This window comes from Thamnophis sirtalis, unplaced genomic scaffold, assembly GCF_051295495.1.
Source record: "Thamnophis sirtalis isolate CommonGarterSnake01/CBP01778 unplaced genomic scaffold, rThaSir2_p1.2 scaffold_14, whole genome shotgun sequence".
Lineage (NCBI taxonomy): Eukaryota > Metazoa > Chordata > Lepidosauria > Squamata > Natricidae > Thamnophis > Thamnophis sirtalis.
The window spans coordinates 7,659,842-7,682,241 of NW_028261394.1; the positions used below are offsets into that span (position 1 = coordinate 7,659,842).

At 45.8% G+C, this 22,400-nt stretch overlaps 2 protein-coding genes across 2 annotated transcripts; one reads left to right on the top strand and one right to left on the bottom strand.

The window, feature by feature from the left end:
- The first annotated feature begins 680 nt into the window (after positions 1-680).
- PDZD9 (PDZ domain containing 9) lies at positions 681-5,136 on the top strand. Its single transcript, XM_087729245.1, has 5 exons — positions 681-714; positions 1,375-1,428; positions 2,029-2,244; positions 4,172-4,361; positions 4,455-5,136. Exons 1-5 carry the CDS (start codon positions 681-683, stop codon positions 5,128-5,130), a joined length of 1,170 nt encoding a protein of 389 aa, XP_087585371.1. The 3' UTR covers positions 5,131-5,136.
- A 426-nt stretch (positions 5,137-5,562) lies between these two features.
- UQCRC2 (ubiquinol-cytochrome c reductase core protein 2) lies at positions 5,563-19,933 on the bottom strand. The gene is made up of 14 exons (XM_087701736.1): positions 19,802-19,933; positions 17,939-18,022; positions 17,684-17,833; positions 15,955-16,019; positions 15,393-15,449; positions 15,115-15,239; positions 13,702-13,799; positions 13,085-13,142; positions 12,889-12,984; positions 11,680-11,879; positions 9,989-10,069; positions 9,697-9,773; positions 7,305-7,458; positions 5,563-5,887 (listed from the first exon to the last, which is right to left on the bottom strand). The coding sequence occupies exons 1-14, from the start codon at positions 19,835-19,837 to the stop codon at positions 5,804-5,806; spliced, it is 1,365 nt and encodes a 454-aa protein (XP_087557862.1). The 5' UTR covers positions 19,838-19,933; the 3' UTR covers positions 5,563-5,803.
- Positions 19,934-22,400: the final 2,467 nt, after the last annotated feature.

A 22,400-nucleotide genomic window follows, 5' to 3' on the forward strand; every position in this document is an offset into this window, starting at 1 on the left:
TCCTCCGCCAGAGAAAGCTCATCTGACAGAAGGCGATCATCTACCAGGAGGCCCTCTACAAGAGAACCACATTTCAGGAGGAAGTCATCAGCTGACCAAGGAAGGCCATTTGACAGATGGAGTCCTTCTGACAGAAGGAGATCCTCTGCCAGGAGGCCCTCTACAAGAGAACCATATTTCAGGAGGAGATCATCAGCTGACCGAGGGAGGCCATTTGACAGGAGGAAATCTTCTGACAGAAGGAGATCCTCCGCCAGAGAGAGCCCATCTGACAGAAGGAGATCCTCGGCCAGGAGGCCCTCTACAAGAGAACCACATTTCAGGAGGACGTCATCAGCTGACGGAGGGAGGACATTTGACCGGAGGAAATCTTCTGAGAGAAGGCGTTCCTCCGCCAGAGAGACACCTTTTGAAAGAAGAAAGTCATCTCTAAAGTGGCAATATTTCAGAAGGAGGTCATCAACCAGACCGATCTTCAGAAGATGGTCTGACGTATCATCAGGTATCATTATTGCTAAATTCCTTCTCACTTGCTCTTCTTCCTTTCTCTTTCCATCAATGCGGTCAATAATTTGATATGAATTCTTGCAACCGACCTTTCAAGTTTTTGGGGTCAACAAATGCTGCTCATTGTGCAGAGATGTTGATATCACCATTACCTTCCTGCATGTACTTACACGATGAATGACGTCTGGCCAATTCTTTCTTTAAGCAGTAATTGTTATTGATCGATGGGCATCTTGGCTGGCATCCAATGAAGTACACATTTGATTCAACTTCAAATTTCTCACAAGGAGGCAGCCACTGATGCTCAGAGCCGAGGTGGCGCAGTGGTTAAATGCAGCACTGCAGGCTACTGCTAGATCAGCAGTTCAGCGGTTCAAATCTCACCGGCTCAGGGTTGACTCAGCCTTCCATCCTTCCGAGGTGGGTAAAATGAGGACCCAGACTGTGGGGGCGATATGCTGACTCTGTAAACCGCTTAGAGAGGGCTGAAAGCCCTATGAAGCGGTATATAAGTCTCCTGCTATTAGTAACAAATAGCTTTTCAAAGTAGGACTTCCTAAGGACTATATGGTATACCGCTAAAGTTTGCTAATGAAAGAGCAAATGCCATTAGACATCCTCAGGTTTTGGGACTGTCTTTTTGGTTGGATCTCATCTTTGCCAACTTCTCCATGTGTTTCTTTATTTCCTTTACTTTTCTCTTGCTAAGATTTGGCTTAAGCAAAAAAAACCAAAAAAACAAAACAAAACAAAAAAAACAACCCACCAAGCGTAGAGCATGCTCTTTGGATTATGATGACCGTCTTGTATACTTCGGGTCAGGATTTACAAGCTTTGTAAACTTACTAGTATTCTCATTCTCTGCAGATGAGGAAAGCTTTTTTTCTGACTTAGAAGATTATGAGAGTGACTGGGATTCAGGTAAGCACATATTTCTAACTTCGCATCCAACACATCTAGGGGAAATTTGTTGTTCAGTTGGCTAAAGAAGATTTTGCTAATTCAACATTTTCCAAAGGTGTTGGCTCACAATTTTAAAGTCATTACCAGAACCAGGAAAAAATGTGGTAATTGGTAGGGAAGCCATAGTTCAGCACACTTAAGAACGTCAGATTAGGGGAAACAGCTCTAACGTATCATGGATTGGGTTGCTTCAAAATTTCAGACTGTAGAAAAATTGAGCCAATGGGCTCCGGTGGTTAGAATCAGACTTTTGCTCGAGGAAGGCAGGTTTAACACGGTGTTTTGAGTTCAGAATGCAATGTTTGGTTCAAATAAACCAATGTTGGCTTTACACAACACTCTTTTAATATAATCCAGAGTTTTCAGCCGTTTGCACAATATGAAAATCTATATTTATGGCTCAGAACAAATCCTGCCAATTATGCTAGTCAAGAAAGCAAGATCTAAAGTTGACTTGAGAACAGGATAAAAATGCAGGCCATTTTGTACAAGGCAGGCCAGAGGAATTGTGTTATCTTAAGAAACTGGGTGTGATGGAATTCTACACTGATGAGTAAGCAAAGCTCAGCTTTTTGAAGATTCCCTGCATTTGTCATTTAGATGGGTCTTCGGACATGGGGGATTCGGAACATACTTTGAGCACAACGATCAAGACAAACATTCAGATGGACCAGGAAGGTCTTGGTATCATTCTTATTCAGAATGGGCCTTATCTCCAGATTTCTGGCCTGGTAGAGAAAGGCGCCTCTGCCAGAGATGGCAAACTCCAAACAGGTGAGATGAAACCACAAAACCAATTTGAGACTATGCATTTACAACAATGTAAATGGATTTAAGTTCCCAGGAGTAAAAAAACAAAACAAAACCCCACCATAAACTGCAGTTAAACTCTGTCACTATCCAGGAGAGATTACAGGTAGTCCTTGACTTACGACCACAATTGAACCCAATATGCTAAGCGAGACATTTGTTATGCGAGCTTTGTCCCATTTTTACAATCCTTCTTGCCAGTTGTGAAGTGAATCGTTGCAGTTGTTAAGTTAGTAATGCGGTGCTTAAGTAAATCTGGCTTCCCCATTGACTTTGCTTGTTGGAAGGTCGCAAATGGGGACCACATGGCCTTGGGACACTGCAACCATCATAAATGAGTTGCCAAGCATCAAGTGTGAAAAATGGCCCTGAGTCGTTTTTTTCAGTGTCGTCGTAACTTCAAATGGTCCCTAAACAAACTGCTGTAAGTTGAGGACTACCTGTATTATTGTGCCTCTTTCACTACCTCCGTAGAGGTTGTCAACCAAACCTTTGGTGGATCATATTTGGTTAGAATGGCTTCCGGTCTTCCATCAGCATTGCTCCTGGCTTCTACTGCCACTTCATCTCCTGAACCTCCTCAATAGATACATGAAAGGGGAAGAGACCACTTAAGCAGACTCGGGCTGTGAGGAGGTTGGGGAGGAAGATGGGCCAGTCCTGGAATCTGGGGAAGGCTCTGATGAGGGCTCTGTGTCGGAGGCAGAGAGGGGGCCAGAGCCGTATGCCAGTATTCAGCTGCCCACGGAGTCAGACATTAGTGGGGCAGACAAACAGCTAGAGCCTCTTCCCATTGTGCACATGCGCAGAGTTGCCAGACAAAGGGAACAGCTAAAGGAACAAGGGTCGACTAGGGGAATGGCCCCTCCCATAAGGAATAAAAAAGGAACGAAAGGGGAGTGGAGTTTGCAGGAGACAATTAGTTTATTCCTGCATTCTTGCCAATATTGTCCAAGGGTATTTTTTTTCTATCAACTCAGTAGAACTGTCCATCACGACCTCAAGCAAACCTCCAACTACCCTTTTGACAATCCAAAGGATACACCAGCCTGATCCAAATGGAGCAAGAGTGGGAGCTGACCATGACCAATATTCCCCCCCACCTTCAGGTTATGTTGCATCTGTTGCCCAATGAAGACCATGTGTAACATGTGGCCTCCTACAAAAGCTGGACTCCTCGATAGGTGCTATAAGTACCATTTGATAAAAATCTGTGTTTGTCCTAGCAATGTTCAATCAATCAAACTGCCCAGAGTCGGGGAGATGGGTGGCATAGAAAACTAACCAACCAACCTCCTTGGTGAAGGACTACTTGATTTTTGAGCAATCCACATTTTGGGATGTTTTCTCTTTATTAACTTATTTTGCACACCTTCGCAAACACACACAACTATTTTATTGTTATGTTCAAAAGGTAAAGATAAAGGTTCCCCTCACACATGTCCTAGTTGTTCCCGACTCTGGGGGGTGGTGCTTATCTCAATTTCAAAGTCAAAGAGCCAGTGTTGTCCGAAGACTTCTCCATAGTCATGTGGCCAGCATGGCTAAAAGCCAAAAACGCACAGAACACTGTTACCTTCTCACCAAAGGTGGTTCCTATTTTTCTACTTGCATTTTTTTATATGCTTCCGAAATGCTAGGTTGGCAGAAGCTGGGACAAATAACAGGAGCTCATTCCATTACGCAGCGCTAGGGATTCGAACCGCCGAACTGCCAACCTTTCTGACTGACAAGCTCAGCGTCTTAGCCCCCGAGTCCCTTATTATGCTTATGTTACGCTTAATTGAAACAGATTTATTTTGAAGTGTACTTTTCAATTGCGTTTCTTAACCACTGATTGGCAGTGAAGAGTAATCCTGGGCCGATTCCGTTTTGGGTTTGTTTGTTTCAGGCGACATCATCCTCAAAATCGGACACGCCAACGTCTTAGGCTGGACCTTGCGAGAACTAAGGCAGCTCCTGCACACCGTTCCCATAGGGACCGTCCTGCAAATCCAGGTTTACAGGGATTTTATTAAAATCCCAAGCCGGTGGCAGGCTGCCCTCATGAGCATTCCTGAATTAAAAGGGCCTGCAATCGAGTAAGTTTTGTTATCTGTCCACATTTTTGAGAAACAAACACTAAAACGGTAGTGACTGTTCCTTGCTCAAACTGACCCTTCTCTACATTTCAGCAGAGAGAGTGACGCCAGCGAAGAAAATTGGACGAGCAGCGAAGACTTGGAGAACGAGAGCGAAGAGATGTTTGAAGAGAGCGAGAGCGATAGTGAGGAAAGCTACCAGGAACCAGAGCGCGTGAGAGCTTTGTCAGTGGGCAGTGCTCGTAGTGCCCGTAGCGGCCATAGCATCCATAGCGGCCATAGCATCCGTAGCATCCATAGCGGCCATAGCATCCGTAGTATCCATAGCGGCCATAGCATCCGTAGTATCCATAGCGCCAATAGCATCCGTAGTATCCATAGCGCCCATAGCATCCATAGCGCCCATAGTATCCGTAGTATCCATAGCGTCCACAGTGTCCGTAGTATCCGTAGCAACCAAAACGTCAAAACTCTGCACTCGCTTTCCATCAAGCCTCGAATGAAGCATCAACCCAAGTGGATCTCCAAAGACTGGCACATTTTCGAGAAGAAAACCTATACCTTTACGGTGGGCTCCGACATCGGTTGCGACATTATGATCCACAAGGACTTTGAAACGGAAAGGGAGGCGGATATGTCAACCTTATACTTATCTTCATCCTCGCCGTACTGGACTATGCCCAAACACAAAGCCCCGCCCTCGTCCTCGTCCTCTTCCTCCGTGTCGGATGCGTTTTGGCTCGAAAACGTTTCTTACGAACTCGAGTAGAGAGGCGCCCTGAATGTATCTTTGCCCCTAGGGCTTAGATTTGGGGGGGTGGGTGGGAAGGGGTGCCACGTCGGATTTTCGCTTGCATCCCTTATCCCTGAACTGAAAACCGGTTTCCATCTGTGTGGAGATGTGAAAACCTGGGTTTTTTTGAAAGTAGACATGCTCTCCTGCGGAGGAAACCACCTTAGAAGGGAGGAAGAAATCTAGTTTTCTTATGGACAATTTCTGGAAGCCAGCCTCTGAAGGATCATGGAAAGAACTGCACTCAGCTGCCCTTCACTTTTAGAGGTAAGAATTTATTTCAAAATGACTGCATTGACTTAAATAAGTGCTGCCTCTTATGTGCTACGTAGAGAATTCTCTCTGAAATAGCTTAACACCAAAGCCGAAAGATTCAGAAGCTTTGTTCATACACCTTATTGCTAGAACTCACTTTCTTAAGTTTATTTATTTCTTTACAAGCCTTACAACCCAAGTTGCCCAACCAACGGTGTCAACTTCTGCGATTTAGTTTTCGAAGACAAACATGCCGGCCATTCCCTTGTTGTACGAGTTCTGCACTTTATTTGACGTTACGTAAATGGACATGGAAATCGGTTAAGCCAAAGCACAAACTCAAATCCGTTTGCTTTGGGGTTCGCCTTGCAGCCGTACCCTTGTCTTTGCTTTCTTACAACTCGTCAACAAAAGGAGTATTGGATAGATTTCCCCGAGCGGTCATCGACTTCTTCCCACTGACAAACTTCTTGGCCGCCTGAACAAAATAAAAGCAGGAGGTTTGGTTCGTAAACATATTGAACAATTAGCAAAGCCTGCTTCTTTCAAAATACACTCTTTTAAGTTTAAAGTCTCTTTTTAAATTACAGGTGTGTTGTGGCCCGCCAGCAGAGCTGGCAGCAGACTCGGACAGTGAGGAGGTTGGGGAGGAACATGGGCCAGTCCTGGAATCTGGGGAAGATTCTGATGAGGGCTCTGTGTCGGAGGCAGAGAGGGGGCCAGGGCCGTATGCCAGTTATCAGCTGCCTTCAGAGTGAGACATCAGTGGGGCAGACAAACAGCTGGAGCCTCTTCCCAGTGTGCGCATGCGCAGAGTTGCCAGACGAAGGGAACAGCTAAAGGAACAAGGGTCGACTAGGGGAATGGCCCCTCCCAGAGGGAATAAAAGAGGAGCGAAAGGGGAGTGGAGTTTGCAGGAGACAATTAGTTTATTCCTGCATTCTTGCCAAATATTGCGGTGTCTGAAAGATCTCGGCCTGGCCACTCTCCAAGCCTGATAAAGGTCAGTAATTGTGAACTATCTTGAAAGACTGTGGGAGAGGAAAGAACTTTGTTGGAGAGGAATTAAATTAATTAAAAGGGGTTTATCGGGACGAGGACTCGGCTTTGTGCTGCTGGGGAAGCCTAGGCCAGAACAGGATAGTCCTTGACTTACACTCACAAGCGTGAATAGAATTTCCTTTGCTAAGCAAGGCAGCTGTTAAACAAGTCACATTCAATTTGCAACCTTTTTTTTTTTTACCGTGGTAGGTAAGTAAACCACAGCAGCCGTTAAGTGAACCATGCAGCCATTAAGTGAATCTGGCTCCCCTCACCAACTCTGTCGGAGGCCAGCTGGGAAGGGTTGCAAATAGTCATCACATGACTCCAGCATATGTTGACCATTAAGTGCAAAGACTGCTCAAATCCCATTTTTTTTTCAGGGCGATTGTAACTTCGTTGTCAGCGAACGGTCGTAAGCCGAGGACTACTTGCAGAGAGTCAGTCTTCCTGACATAAAAGCGAACCGATGCCAGCTCATTTTCTATCCTCTTTTTCTATTAAAACAGGCCTCCAAAGAAAGTTAACACGGATGAAAACTAGACGCGAATGCAGAACGTGCCCGATTCCAAAGAATGGTGGTTTAATTTACGTTTACTTTGGAGTGTGCAAATTAACCACAGGCATCAGCCTAATATAGGCTGCACTATGGGATCTCAAACTTTGTCCCTCTGCACTGACGATGGGGTACCCGTGGATTCAGGATTCAGTCCCAGCTACGATTGTTCACCCTTTTCTGGAGGAAATCATTAAGACCCCAGAGGTGCCCCCCGATTCCTGCCTAGAGATAGAAAACCGGCCTAATTTGATTTCTTCATCTTATTATAACGAAGACTGGCAGGCGCCAGACTTACATTCACGACGTCAGCAGTGGTGACAGAGTCGATCTGTTCAACCACGTGGGCCGGAGAAGTGTACGTCCCCAACGCCAACGCCTGGCTACCAATTTCATTCAGCAAACCTTCGGAAGACTCCACGGACATAAAAAAAGCCGCCTTCATTTGCTGCCTGTCAAGAAAAGGGAGGGAAGGTAAGGACGGCAGCCTGCTCACCGTTCCTAAAAACGGCGTATCTTCACTGTAAAGCCAGGGATATTTCCAGCCTTGTCAACGTTAAGACCCGTGGACTTCAACTCCCAGAATTCCCCAGCCAGCATGGCTGGCTGGGGAATTCTGGAAGTTAAAGTCCACGGGTCTTAACGTTGATGAGGCTGGACACCCCTAATACAAAGCCACTGTATTTTTTTAAAAAATATAATATTTTTATTAATTACGTTTCTTAGCGCTTAATAAAAAACATCGTGTTGTCTGGGTATTTAATTTGCTAAACAACACTGATTATATTCTTAATCTCCACCCCCTTTTTTCCCCCCAACCACTGGTAAAGCTACTGGATTTTAATGAGATAAGGATTAGGACAATTCGCACAGAAAAGTGACAAAGACACCTGTTGATTTTTACAAGTCAGGGTAGGGGTGGGCTTCAAAAGGTTCCCAGCAATGGGTCAACCCACGTTGCTGGGTGGGCGTGGCCTAGTTGGCCTTCTGCACCATCGGGGGTGGGGTGGGGGGGTTGGGTTTGCCCTCTCCAGGTTCGAGAGGTTTTTCTCGAGCTTCTGGGGAAGGGCAAAAAACTGGTGGGTTTATAGTGGGAGGGGCAGAGCCAACCAGGGGTGGTATTTGGGGGTTTGCCGAACCGGGCAGAATCCTAACTAGAGGATCGCCTGAACCTGTGCGAATCCCCCAGCAGCCCATCCCTGGGTTTCTCTTACTAATGGCACAAAGAATTGGTGCCATCCATTAATTAACAAAAGCGTTTATTACCCAGTTTTGCTTTCGTTAAGCTTTTTAAGGCATTACTCCTACAATGCTGATGTTCTCAAAACTATGGTACAGTGGCTAGGTTAACTTGATCATGAGATAAATACTGAAAGAGTAGAAGAAAATGTGTGCTAAGGATAAAGCTGGAATATATTTCCCATTATTGTCACTTTGCTTTTCGACAAACATTTCCTTTGTATTGCAGTTGAATCCAAGGAGGTGGGTTACTCTATAAAGGCTGTCACTGTGGCATTAAGGAGATTCTCTAAGGAAAGCAACATGAGGAAAGTCATCTGAGAAATTTCACTTGTGCAATGGGGAACAAATATAAGTTTCAATGAAATATCTCCAAAAGAAAAATGCCATAATCATGCACTTTGTAAAATCATGTAATAAATATAGATGTACAAATAAATTTGTAAAATCAGAATAAATAGATTTTGGATAACAGTATTTTTGCTCCTTTTAAAAAAAACGATTCAACTGATTGCAAAAAGAACAAATTAACTGTTTGGCCACTCATGTCATTTACTCTGGACTGACAGAGCAAAAGAATCTCAAACAGACAATGTTCTCGAGACAGCAGGAAGTTCTGCATTTAATCAGGTGGGTGAAGTCGTTAAGGTGCCAGCCTAGAAACCAGGAGACTGTGAGTTCTAGTCCTGCCTTAGCCTGGGTGATTTGGGGCCAATCACACCAGGAGGCGGCCAGTTTGAGTCCCATCTTAGCCACGAAAGCTGCTGGCTGGGCGACTTTGGGCCAGTTCCTCACTCTCTCTCAGCCTAACCCACACCTCACCAGGTGGAAGGAGGAGGATTATATATGTTTACGTTGAATTACTTATGGATTAATAAAGGGATAAAACTCTAACAAATAAACAAATACATAATAAAGACCACGTGCTCTATCTCTGTTACAACCTTGCTTCTGAATAGCACTTTGTTGTTCATTTTGGATGACAAATTTCACACATACAGAAAGATGTGACTTTTTTTTTAATACTCTAGCTTAATAAAGTTTCAGCAGACACAAAGATTATATAGGAGCCGAGGTGGCGCAGTGGTTAGAGTGCAGTACTGCAGCCACTTCAGCTGACTGTTAGCTGCAGTTCGGCGGTTCAAATCACACCGGCTCAAGGTTGACTCAGCCTTCCATCCTTCCGAGGTGGGTAAAATGAGGACCCGGATTGTTCTTGGGGGCGATATGCTGACTCTGTAAACCGCTTAGAGAGGGCTGAAAGCCCTATGAAGCGGTATATAAGTCTAACTGCTATTGCTAACTGCTATTGCTATATTACACATAGCCATAGCTGATAGTTAAAAAAAAATGTAACGGAAAGAAGGAACCACAATATTTTTTGGAAAGTGAACAAATCACTGAATAACCAAACAATCTTGGGGGGACAGGGGGGGGGGGAGGACACTTACTTGGCTCTTTTCACTTCTTCCTCAGTAACTCCGCCCTCGGAAACTGCCTTCACTTGATTCAAAGCAGCTTTGATTACCTTGACACAACCGTTACATATAAAATATGTTACTTTTGGCTGCAGTAACTAGGAGGTACCCACCCCATCCTCACAGACCTCCATTTTCCCCCTTAACATCCCTCCCAATGGAGTTGCACATTTTTGGCACGCCCGTCCTGAGAAGGTACGTTGAGAGTGGAAGCAATTCACAGGCCCCAAGGAGATCTAGCATTACGCCAGCCCTGATAACTTACCTCCCTGGTGACTGAAGCTTGAGCGATGGTGTATATGCCAAAAAGTCCAGAATCAGAGTAATTCGCATTGAATGCTGTTACCTGCAACAGAAGGCTGCTTCAGTTAACGTATTCTAGCATATTTCCCCCCAGTATAACCTATTTTGAATACTGCAAACTGCTGGGCGTTCAGATGAAGCATTTGCTTACAAACTTAAGATTCTCACTTAATGAAACCTCGGCAAATTAATTTTATGTACTTTTAGTTGAGGAATCTCTTCCTTTTCCAAAGGAGAAAAGCCTGCTTCTTTTAGTTGGTACGCTAATCTTTGCGAGGAGTTTAGAAGATGCAGCTATTCCTGTAGGAGAGAAGAAGGAATGCTGCTTCTGATTGGCACTCAGGATTGCAAGGTATCTTAAAGGCTCGCTTAAAAAAAAAAAACCTTTAAAAACTGATGATCAATGAATGAAAGACCATACAATTCAAGATTGTATTGCAGCCAAGAAATTAAAAGACGCTTGCTCCTGGGAAAGAAAGCTAGGGCAAATCTAGACAGCAGACTAGAAAGCAGAGACATCACCCTGCCAGCAAAAGTGTGTATAGTCAAGGCTATGACTGTGAACGTTGGAACATAATATAACCTCCCAAAGACCGATTTGATCGCAGACTTGGCCTCCTCCGGATTCCATCTGCCAGCCAATGCCGGCTGGCGACCCCCCGGGGGAGAGCCTTCTCTGTTGCTGCTCCGGCCCTCTGGAACGAGCTCCCCGTGGAAATCCGGACCCTTACTACCCTCCCGGCCTTCCGTAAAGCTACCAAGTCCTGGCTGTTCCAGCAGGCTGGTGGCTGTTGAAGTATCCAGCCCCACTTCAATTGTGAATGTTGCTGTATTTTTAAATTGTTGTATTGTCTTGTATTGTCTTATTTATCCACTTTCCCTGTTTTATTGTAAGCTGCCTGGAGTCCTTCGGGAGTGGGCAGCATACAAAACCAATAAATGAAATGAAATGATGAAATGAAATATGGCCACCGTAAAGGGCTTGGAGGTAAAGGCCATCCATTTGAAAGGGCAAACAAACCAGGGAAGGCATGCTAGATGGACATTTTAAAAATCCCTTCCCCCAGTCTTAAAACGAGTGCCTTAAGGTCATAAACCAAGAAATCCATCAGAACTAGAGATGTAGTGGAGAATTTGTCCTCATTAGGCTAGAGAGCATCCTAAAAAGCAGAGACATCAGCTTGCCAACAAAAGTGCCTATAGTCAAGGCTCTGGTTTTCCCAGTTGCAATGGATGGCTGTGAAGGTTGGACCATAAGAAAGGTTGAGCGCCAAAGAATGGAGGCCTTTGAACTCTGGTGCTGGAGAAGACTCCTGCATTGAGTCCCTTGGACTGCAAGGCCATCCAACCGGTCAGTCCTAGAGGAGATCCACCCTGGCTGGCTGCTCTTGAGAAGGCCAGATCCTGAAGAGGAAACTCAAAGACTTTGGCCACCTAATGAGAAGGAAGAAGGACTCCCTGGAGAAGAGCCTCATGCTGGGAAAGGCTGAGGACAAAAGAAGAAGGGGACGACAGAGAATGAGGTGGCTGGATGGAGTCACCGAAGCAGTCGGCGTGATCTTAAATGGACACTGGGGACACACACACACATATGCACACAAGGATTTCTATGCCCTTGATATTAAAAAAAAAAGGATCAGTTTCAGTGCTTACATCAAAGGGTAGGGAAGTTGCCTTTGTGACCTCCTGGACAAGTCTGCTGGTAATCCTGCTTCCTCTCTTAATGAGAGGTGCTGCTCCAAGGATATTTTGAAGGACGCTAAATGCATTCACTTCCGGGCTTCCAACAGCTGCTCCTTCTGCTACTACAACCGAATGGACGAGGTTCTCCCCGTGTTGTTCTCGCATTTCACCTTGAGGGAAGAGGAGACATTCGTCTAGATTTAAGTAGGCCAGAGATGAACACGGATTGCTCGGTGGAGACACTGAATTTCACCTCTCTCTCTCTCTCTCTCTCTCTCTCTCTGTGTCTCTGTCTCTCTCTATCTCTCTCTCTCTCTCGGTCTCTCACTCGGTCTCACTCTGTCTCTCTCTCGGTCTCTCTATCTCTATCTGTCTGTCTGTCTCTCACTCTGTCTCTCTCTGTCTCTCTCTCTCTGTCTCTGTCTGTCTGTCTCTCGCTGTCTCTGTCTGTCTGTCTCTCTCTCTCCTAAGCATTCTAGGAAATGTTCCAGGAAACTCCCCTATTGGTTTTGCTTGTCGGAAGGTCGCAAAAGGGGGTCACATCACCCCTGGACAGTGCAACCGTCATAAATACGAGTCAGTTGCCAAGTGTCTGAATTTTGATCACGTGGCCATGAGGATGCTGTAATGGTCGGAAGTGTGAAAAGCTTTCTGCAGCGCCATTGTCACTTCAAACGGTCGCTAAATGATCTAATGCAAGTCAGGGATGACCTGGATTTGCCAAATACCGTTTTTTTGGACTATAAGATGCACTGGAGTATAAGATGCACCATGATTTTGAAGAGGTAAATTTAAAGTTTTTGCACTCTGCAGGCCTCCCAAACCCTCTGCACGCCTCGTTTTTTGCAAAAAGAAAGGGCATGCAGAGGGTTTGGGAGGCTTGTATTGTGCTCGTGGGGGGGCTGGGGGCAAGCAAAAGTGGCCTGTTTTGTGCTCGGTTTTGCCCTCCCCAGCCCCCAGGAGCACTTTGCAAGCCTCCCAAACCCTCTGCACATCTATTTTTGCAAAGGGGTTTTGGTAGGCCAAAATTGCTGAATTCAGTGTAGAAGACACACCCAGATTTTCGCCCTCTTTGTGTGTGTGGGGGGGGGGGGAGGTGCATCTTATACTCTGAAAAATATGGTATTCACAGCAATCTCAGAATGCTAAAAAAGGCACTTCAAGAGGAAAGCAACTTACCTCCGCGATATTTGGCTTTTTCCCCAGCCAGGCCAGCTCCACTGCGAATGTTAAGGAACTGTTCCCCAACCTGCTTTAGATCGGCGTGGCTGACACCTGCAAGACGACACCCAGGTGAGAAGGAGGACCCCTTCGAAATGGTAAAGAGTGTTGCCTCTTCAGCATGGCATAAAACAAGAAATGGGAGATTACCTACCAAGTCCCACTAAGGCCATGCGTCCACTTGTGAAGTTGTTCTGGACATATTCATGCAACTGTGGAAAAACAAGAGATAAAGTCTTCAAAAGAGCTTATCATCCTCATCCTCATCATATTTTAACAACCCCATAATTCCTTGCAGGGTGGAATCTGAGCAACTGAAGGGAGGTAGCAGTGTTTGAAGGGCCAGATGCCCTTCCTGTTGCCAATGCAGAGTTTTGTTCGGCAGATATATTCTCGGGTGTGCCCAGAGAGAGAAATATCTGCCTCTAACCTAGGATCGAACTCACAGGCCTCCTGATTGTGAGGCGAGAGCACTACCTCTAAGCCACCACACCATTCCTATTCAAAAGAACTAAATATGTAACTAAAATGATTGTAAGCCACTTTTTTGCTGTAACTTGGAACGGTTGTTGAGAACTATCTGTACTTTGCTGTCTCATCTAATCCTTCTTAAAGACTACCAAGCTGATAATCATTACTACATTTTATCCTAGCGAATTCTACAGCTAAACCAATCCTTCAAGATTTGAAGCCCTGCCTTGCCCGAGTCGGATGAACAAAGCAGAGTGTCTCCAGGCATCATCACTGTAAAAGTACCATTCAGATTCTTGCCTGTTCTGATGTAATTTTGCCAATCCTGAAATCTGGACAGTACAAAGAATTAGCCAGGGCATTTCGGTAAGCTGCGGCGTGCAAATTCTCCAGGACACCTAGGCAAAACAGAAGGCGACACTTTAATTGTCTGTGAAGCAGGTGAAAGGACTCTTCCCCCACCCCTTATATTAATCATGTGCACTGAGTCACCAGTGTGGGATGAGGGGCTATATTAATGTAATCAATAATAAATAAATAAAATCGGTATCTAAGCTGTGTTCTAACGAAACAAAAATCCTGTTGCTACATATACCATTTTCTCTCAACTCAGTGACAGAATTTTCTTTGTAATAAAAAAGTAGAAATGAACACTTCCAAGTGCTTAACCAACTAGCAAAGGCATAAATTACTGATACTGACTGGGAGTTAGTGGTAATTAACCTTAAGGTAAAGGTAAGATTCCCCTTGCACATATGTGCTAGTCGTTCCTGACTCAAGGGGGCGGTGCTCATCTCCGTTTCAAAGCCGAAGAGCCAGCACTGTCCGAAGACGTCTCTGTGGTCATGTGGCCGGCATGACTAAATGCCGAAGGCGCATGGAACGCTGTTACCTTCCCACCAAAGGTGGTCCCTATTTTTTTACTTGCATTTTTTACATGCTTTTGAACTGTTAAGATTGTCAGAAGCTGGGACAAGTAACGGGAGCTCACTCCATTACATGGCGCTAGGGATTCGAACTGCCAACCTTTCTGACTGATAAGTTGAGCATCTTAGCCACTGAGCCACCGCGACCCTGTGTGTCCCACTTAACCTTACCTGTAGGTAATTAGTAACAGAGGCCTACCCACACTCAAGTGTCTTGATCATAGGAAGGAATAAGAATTGTTGATTGAAAGCAGCTACACTCACAGAGAGCACAATGATTTTGAACCTAGACTTAGTAGGCCTCTTTCAAAACATAGTTGGAACCCTGTTGTAATAACCAGCAAGTCATGTAGATTAAAAATAAAAATAAAAATAAAATAAGAATGACAGACCACCTGCAGCCTAAATCTAAAAAAGAACAATTTGTCAGACTCGTGTGTGAATTCTGCAATGTCCTCTATCAGTCTAAAACGCGGCTCCCCAAACAATGGCAACTTTTAAGACTTGTGGAACTTCAACTCCCAGAATTCCCCAGTTGGCATGGCTTAAAAGTCGTAAATTTAAGGCCCAGAAGTCTTAAAAAACTGCCAAGTTTGGATACTTTTGGTCTAAAAGAGCAGATAAGAGGAAAGCAAAACATGGAATTGGAAGAATGAGAGGGAGGGACTCACTTGAGTTCAACATGCAGCAATTAATCTCTGACAAAACAGACTTGTGGCAGAGAAATTTCCCCACCCATTTTAAAGAACTATAGCCAACTAACTTTAAAAAAAACAACACTACTTACAGGCCTGGGGGATGTGAAAGGCAATTTCCTTGTCCATTTTTAAACGGGTAGTGAGTTCCGATACTTCCCACGGCCTGAATTCCGGAGCAGTAGTGACATTTATTAAATATTCCAGCACAGTGTCACTAAATAAAGCAAGCAAAGAAAACTCACAATGTTTGTTTGCTTTTTTAAACAGAAAATCTATTAGTACTAAAATGTTCCACAATTTTTTTATCAGGGAGAATGCTCACTGAATGAATTGAAAAAGGGAATATGTTACACAGCTAAATGCTTACATGTAATCACGCAAACATTCCACGGAATAAACCATGTTCTCCCGGGTAGCAGTCACACTAGAAAAAGAAAGAACAAAAACACACAACTTGCAGAACAGAAAATATATTGGAAATATCTGAAATCTTAGCATTTTGCCACATTGTGGAATGAATGAATGAATGAATGTTCATTCATTCACTAGTATTAAAGTGAGATTATCAAAACCAACAGTCTAGCTGTTACAAATTGCCCATCTTCCATTACACTTGAGAAAATAGTTGTGCAAAACAAATCACTGAAATTCCCTCCTCAAACCCAGAAAATCTTTATGATAGCCTCAATTTTGATTATTAAATCTGAAAGGCTTCCTGTTTTCCTGTTTGTTTAAAGCCTTTCCTGCTTTCGGTTGCCCTGCCATGAGCTATTCAAACTCCTTAGCAGTTCATTTGATAAAATGCAAAACTCCAATATAGGCCTTTTCATTAAAAAAAAGAAGCACCTTGCGAGCAAATCGCTCGTGAGAATCCATTTCCCCAAACCCTTCCAAAAAAAAAAAAAAGAGGCGAACCTTTGATAACAAACCTGAGATTAGCAGCAACGCTATCGATGCCCGTGACAATCTTGAAAGAAGAGGCTCCCTTTGTGGTCTGATGAAAGAAGGGGACAAAAGGTTTAAGATTCTGAGCTGTAACTATCAAGGCAGAAGGGAGCCATCAAGAAATGTAGCTCTGGCGAATGTATGCCAGTAGGTGGTTGTGTCTTTAAATACAAATGATTTCAGACAAAAGCATGTTTAAACAATTGTAGTTAAATGAGAATTGTGGTACACTGATAGTAAAATACAGAAAGATTTTTGATTTAAAATGTACAATTCAATATGAATGAAGTATAAGTAATGATTATGGAAGAAACGCACGAAATGTATTTGTAACCAATCGACACGCTTTCTACAAGATGTAATGAAGGATGATCCTTTTTTTGTGTTTTTGTTCAATTATAACAATAAAAAAACTTTTCAAAACAAAAAAGAAAAAGAAATGTATCTTTTGCCATTGTGGCATTTTATAACCAGACGCATTGAATCAATCACATTTCTTCCAGCTATTTAGCTTATAATGGGCAGGATTGAGAAAGATGAGGCAAAGCAAAGGAGAATTGAGGTAAATGATCAATTTTATTTTGTCTTTTAATGACCCCATAATCCCTTGTAGAGGTAACTGAACGGAGCTGAGTGTTTACTGGCAGATGCCCTTCCTGTCACCAATGCAGAGTTCACAGCAGATGGTTTCACATTGTGCCCAGAGAGAGAAATAGCTACCACTACCTAGGATGAAACCCACTGCACCACTCCAATTGAGCTAAATAACTAATATGTTGGGGAAATTCCTAAGTTTTAGAGCCTGTCCATCCTAACAGCACTAGATTTTATTAGAGAGTCACAGCTTCCGAACCCTGTTCTCCCATTGTGATGACAAAATATGATAAAATGCGAGGGACATAAAGATTAGATAAATTCACTGATTGAAAACTGAACCTATCAAGAGCATTAATGCTAACTCTGAAGGAAGGCAAACTTGGGTACCAGTAACATACGATGTTGAAATGTTTTTTTTTAATTAATTATTTTAATTTTATCAATTTCATATATACATTCACAATTATATGATCTCATATCTCATGAAATGTTAAGATTACTTAAATAGCAAAAATGGCCCTACAACATTTGGTTTTAAGCATTTTAAATTAAGCCATCATTGTAGCTTATTCACGTTATGGTGAAATTAACACTGGCCTAGTGTGTTATGCGAAAGCATTCGTCGTATTGTCAAGACATTATTTCCAAATTACTACACAATCGGGTAATATTAGCCCACTGCACTTCAAAGCTTCTAATGTTGGAGGCCAATGGCTGAGCAGAATTTGATAGCCATCTCAGGCCCACCAATTTGGCTAACTGGACCATTCTATATCAAGGGTGCTCAACCCTCGGTCCGTGGACAAGCACTGGGCCGCATGCCCGAAACCAGACTGTGGGATGGAGGTAGTACATGAAACCATACCCCATCCGGTCTGCAAAAAACCCCTCCCTCCATGGAACTGGTCCCTGGTGCAGAAAAGGTTGGGGGCTGCTGTTCTGTATCCTTTCTCTTTTGGCCATTTTTTTTTAAACACCGGAAAAAAACCCATCTGCCTGGACTTTTCTCCGCTTGCCTGACTGATTCTCCAATCTCAAATTCCTGTTTGGTGCATTCGACTTTAATAAACTGAAAGGTATTTTCTGAAAATAAATGAAAAAAACGGAGTGTCTCACCAGGCTGGTTGCAAGACGGAGCAGATGCGACGTTCCCAAGTTGCTGGAACTCTCATATCTACTGCCTGCTTTAATGAAGAGGCCGATGCTAGAAACTGGACAATAGTTTTCCAAAGAGGCAATCATCAAGCCGCTTGATAATTTTGTAATCTGCATTTAGGGGAAAAGAGATCTCAGTCCATGCAAGACTCGCGTGGCTGCTCTCACCATTGACCAAAATGTCAACATGCAAAGCATTTTCAAGTTCGGACTGACCTCGAGTTCCTCGGGGGGTAGCTGCACGCGGGGGGCCGCAGAGCCTTTAACTTGGGCCGCAGCCTGGACAGAATAAAACCTCTTCTGTAGAGAGAGTATAAATATGAGATTAATTTGTGTGTGTGTGTAAAATAATGCTCCATGATGTCATTCTGGCCACATGACCATGGAAATGTCTTCAGACAACACTGGCTCAATGGCCTGGAAATGGAGATGAGCACCACCCACTAAAGTCAGGAACGACTAGCAAGAGTAAAATCTGCAGGGAATCCTTTACCTTTGCATATATGTGTGACGGTACTTTCTGTCTATCTACATCTATCCATCCGCCTAGTTATCTACTACCGACCTCTATCAATCTACCTGTCAATCTTTATCTATCTATCTAACAAGCTAGCTAGCTACCCATCTATCACCTACGTTTATCAACCTACATCTGTCAATCTACATCTATCTATCCACCCATCTATCTACCCAGCTATCACCTATTTCTATCAATCTACCTGTCAATCTACCTCTATCTATCTATCTATCTATCCATCCATCTACTGTCACCTAGGTCTATCAATCTACATCTATCTACCCATCTGTCACCTAGGTCTATCAATCTACATCTATCCATCTATCTACCCATCTATCACCTACCTCTATCAATCTACCTGTCAATCTACATCTATCTACTCATCTATCCACATCTATCTACCCATCTATCACCTACTTCTATCAATATACCTCTCAATCTACATCTATCTATCCATATCTATCCATCTATCTACACATCTATCACCTACTTCTATCAATCTACCTGTCAATCTTTATCTATCTAACAAGCTAGCTAGCTACCCATCTATCACCTATGTTTATTAACCTACCTCTGTCAATCTACCTCTATCTATCTACCTCTATCTATCCACATCTATCCATCTATCTACCCATCTATCACCTACTTCTATCAATCTACCTGTCAATCTTTATCTAACAAGCTAGCTAGCTACCCATCTATCACCTACGTTTATTAACCTACCTCTGTCAATCTACCTCTATCTATCCATCTATCTACCCATCACCTACTTCTATCAATCTACCTGTCAATCTACATCTATCTACCCATCTATCCACATCTATCTACCCATCTATCACCTACATCTATCAATCTACCTCTGTTAATCTACATCTATCTATCCATCCACCTATACTTACCTGCCTACCTCAATCTACTTCTGTTAATCTACATCTATCCACCCACCCACCAATCAAAATTACCAGGACATCCAATGTGTATGCTGTATGTGTACACACACACACACAAAGTTTTGCTTAATTTCTCCTGGCATTCAGAAAACGCAGGGAGTCTTAAAGCACCCATTTATCCTGCAAGACATTATTTCCTTTCATAGAGAGTTCCAGCAGGGCACAGTCAATGCGGCAACTCGGACAACATAAAGACCAACACCGGCGTGAAGTGCCAGTCCGCTCGCAACGCACTTCCCCCTCCGCTTGCACGTCCTTCTGAACGACGCCCACCCAGCCCTCGACCTCCCTGCCCTGCTAGCTTTCTACCTGCAGGGATCTCCCCTCTTCCCCCCCACCCCGTGAGCGGAGCCCGACGACCCCTCGACCTCCCTGCAGCCCCAGCCAGGACAGCCTAACCAGGCCTCGGCCTCAAGCGCCCCAAAAGACCTTCGCTTCTCCCTCAACCGCCTCCCGAGAAGCAGCAGCAGCCCCGCCGCCCCCTTCGCTGCAAGGACCCGCTCAAGGTCGCTCCCACCCCCGGAAAAGCAGGGGAATCCCAGGCTCGGTTCGGGATCCCCGCGGCCTGCCCGGTGTGGCCGCTTTTCCCCACGGCCTCTTCAACAGACTCACGGGGAGGCACCGCGCCAGCACCAGAAGGGGCTTCATCGCCGCCGAGACCGCCGAGCGCCGACCCTGCCCGGGAAGGAAACCAAGATGGCAGCTTGGCGGAAGCGACGGCGGAAACAAGTCGCCTTTCCCAGCCTGCCCCGCGCGGGTCTTCCTTCTTTCCCCCCCTTTCGTTTCCGGCGCAAAACCATAGAGCTTGGGGACGTTCGAAGGTTACGTGGGGTTTTCTAACGTGGAGTGCGTTTGGGCTAGAGCGTCCCGGTTCGAATGGAGGGGAGCATCGAGTCCAGGCAAGAACGCCCGGTTGTTAGGTGGCAGGCGGCGGACTTCTCCATGTGCGGGGAGGTAAGGACTCGTGCCCCGCCCCCTTTTAAAGCCCCGCCCCCTTCCCCAGGGAGTAAGTAAATTTGACTGTTTTAAAGCGGTGATGATGAGACCCGTTTTAAGAAAGGGGATTTCATGAAGCCCCTCGCCCCAAATCCTTTGTGGAATAAATAAAATACCACCACCACCCCCAAAAAAACCCGAAATGTAACCAGATGACTTTCAGGCAACAGAAACCAATTGGCATGAATGGAACACAAAAAATCTCAGCATTTGGGAAATAAGAATATTTAATCCGGATTCAAACATTGGGTGGGAGGGGGGGGGTTGGCAGCTGAAGGAGGAAGAAAGTCTGCAACGGAATAAAGAAGGAAAAAGTGTGTTTCCCTGTTTGGAGGCTCCGGGCAGCATGACTTATGGTGACAGATGCTCTAGGACTGCTTGTCCCATCCTCCCCAGCCCACATCTCCCATCATCCCCAAATGTCCCAGTCTCATCTCCCATCATCCCCAGACGCCCCAGCCTGCATCTCCCATCATCCCCAAATATCCCAGCCTCATCTCCCATCATTCCCAATCTGCACCTCCCATCATCCCCAGACGCTCCAGCCTCATCTCCCATCATCCCCAGATGCCCCAGCCTCATCTCCCATCATCCCCAGACTCCCCAGCCTCATCTCCCATCATCCCAGACGCCCAAACCTCATCTCCCATCATCCCCAGATGCCCCAGCCTCATCTCCCATCATCCCCAGATGCCCCAGCCTCATCTCCCATCATCCCCAAATGTCCCAGCCTCATCTCCCATCATCCCCAAATGTCCCAGCCTCATCTCCCATCATCCCCAGACGCCCCAGCCTGCATCTCCCATCATCCCCAAATGTCCCAGCCTCATCTCCCATCATCCCCAATCTGCACCTCCCATCATCCCCAGACGCTCCAGCCTCATCTCCCATCATCCCCAGATGCCCCAGCCTCATCTCCCATCATCCCCAGACACCCCAGCCTCATCTCCCATCACCCCAGATGCCCCAGCCTCATCTCCCATCATCCCCAGACTCCCCAGCCTCATCTCCCATCATCCCAGACGCCCAAACCTCATCTCCCATCATCCCCAGATGCCCCAGCCTCATCTCCCATCATCCCCAGATGCCCCAGCCTCATCTCCCATCATCCCCAAATGTCCCAGCCCACATCTCCCATCATCCCCAAATGTCCCAGCCTCATCTCCCATCATCCCCAGACGCCCCAGCCTGCATCTCCCATCATCCCCAAATGTCCCAGCCTCATCTCCCATCATCCCCAATCTGCACCTCCCATCATCCCCAGACGCTCCAGCCTCATCTCCCATCATCCCCAGATGCCCCAGCCTCATCTCCCATCATCCCCAGACACCCCAGCCTCATCTCCCATCATCCCCAGATGCCCCAGCCTCATCTCCCATCATCCCCAGATGCCCAAACCTCATCTCCCATCATCCCCAGATGCCCCAGCCTCGTCTCCCATCATCCCCAGACGCCCAAACCTCATCTCTCATCATCCCCAGATGCCCCAGCCTCATCTCCCATTATCCCCAGACGCCCCAGCCTCATCTCCCATCATCCCCAGATGCCCCAGCCTCATCTCCCATCACCCCAGATGCTCCAGCCTCATCTCCCATCATCCCCAGACGCCCCAACCTCATCTCCCATCATCCCCAGATGCCCCAGCCTCATCTCCCATCATCCCAGATGCCCAAACCTCATCTCCCATCATCCCCAGACGCCCCAACCTCATCTCCCATCATCCCCAGATGCCCCAGCCTCATCTCCCATCACCCCAGATGCTATAGCTTCATCTCCCATCATCCCCAGACGCCCAAACCTCATCTCCCATCATCCCCAGACGCCCCAGCCTCATCTCCCATCATCCCCAGACACCCCAGCCTCATCTCCCATCACCCCAGATGCTCCAGCCTCATCTCCCATCATCCCCAGACGCCCAAACCTCATCTCCCATCATCCCCAGATGCCCCAGCCTCATCTCCCATTATCCCCAGACGCCCCAGCCTCATCTCCCATCACCCCAGATGCTCCAGCCTCATCTCCCATCATCCCCAGATGCCCAAACCTCATCTCCCATCATCCCCAGACGCCCCAGCCTCATCTCCCATCATCCCCAGACACCCCAGCCTCATCTCCCATCACCCCAGATGCTCCAGCCTCATCTACCATCATCCCCAGACGCCCAAACCTCATCTCCCATCATCCCCAGACCGCACCTCCCATCATCCCCAGAACC

Coding starts and splice junctions, on each gene's coding strand:
- PDZD9 (XM_087729245.1), top strand. CDS start 681: ATGAATGACGTCTGGCCAATTCTTTCTTTAAGCA. Junction 715..1,374: donor GCCAATTCTTTCTTTAAGCA/GTAATTGTTATT, acceptor CATTCTCTGCAG/ATGAGGAAAGCTTTTTTTCT. Junction 1,429..2,028: donor TGAGAGTGACTGGGATTCAG/GTAAGCACATAT, acceptor CTGATGAGTAAG/CAAAGCTCAGCTTTTTGAAG.
- UQCRC2 (XM_087701736.1), bottom strand. CDS start 19,837: ATGAAGCCCCTTCTGGTGCTGGCGCGGTGCCTCCCC. Junction 17,834..17,938: donor TACCCCCCGAGGAACTCGAG/GTCAGTCCGAAC, acceptor CCCTAAATGCAG/ATTACAAAATTATCAAGCGG. Junction 7,459..9,696: donor GAAGAAGTGAAAAGAGCCAA/GTAAGTGTCCTC, acceptor TTTTCTTGACAG/GCAGCAAATGAAGGCGGCTT.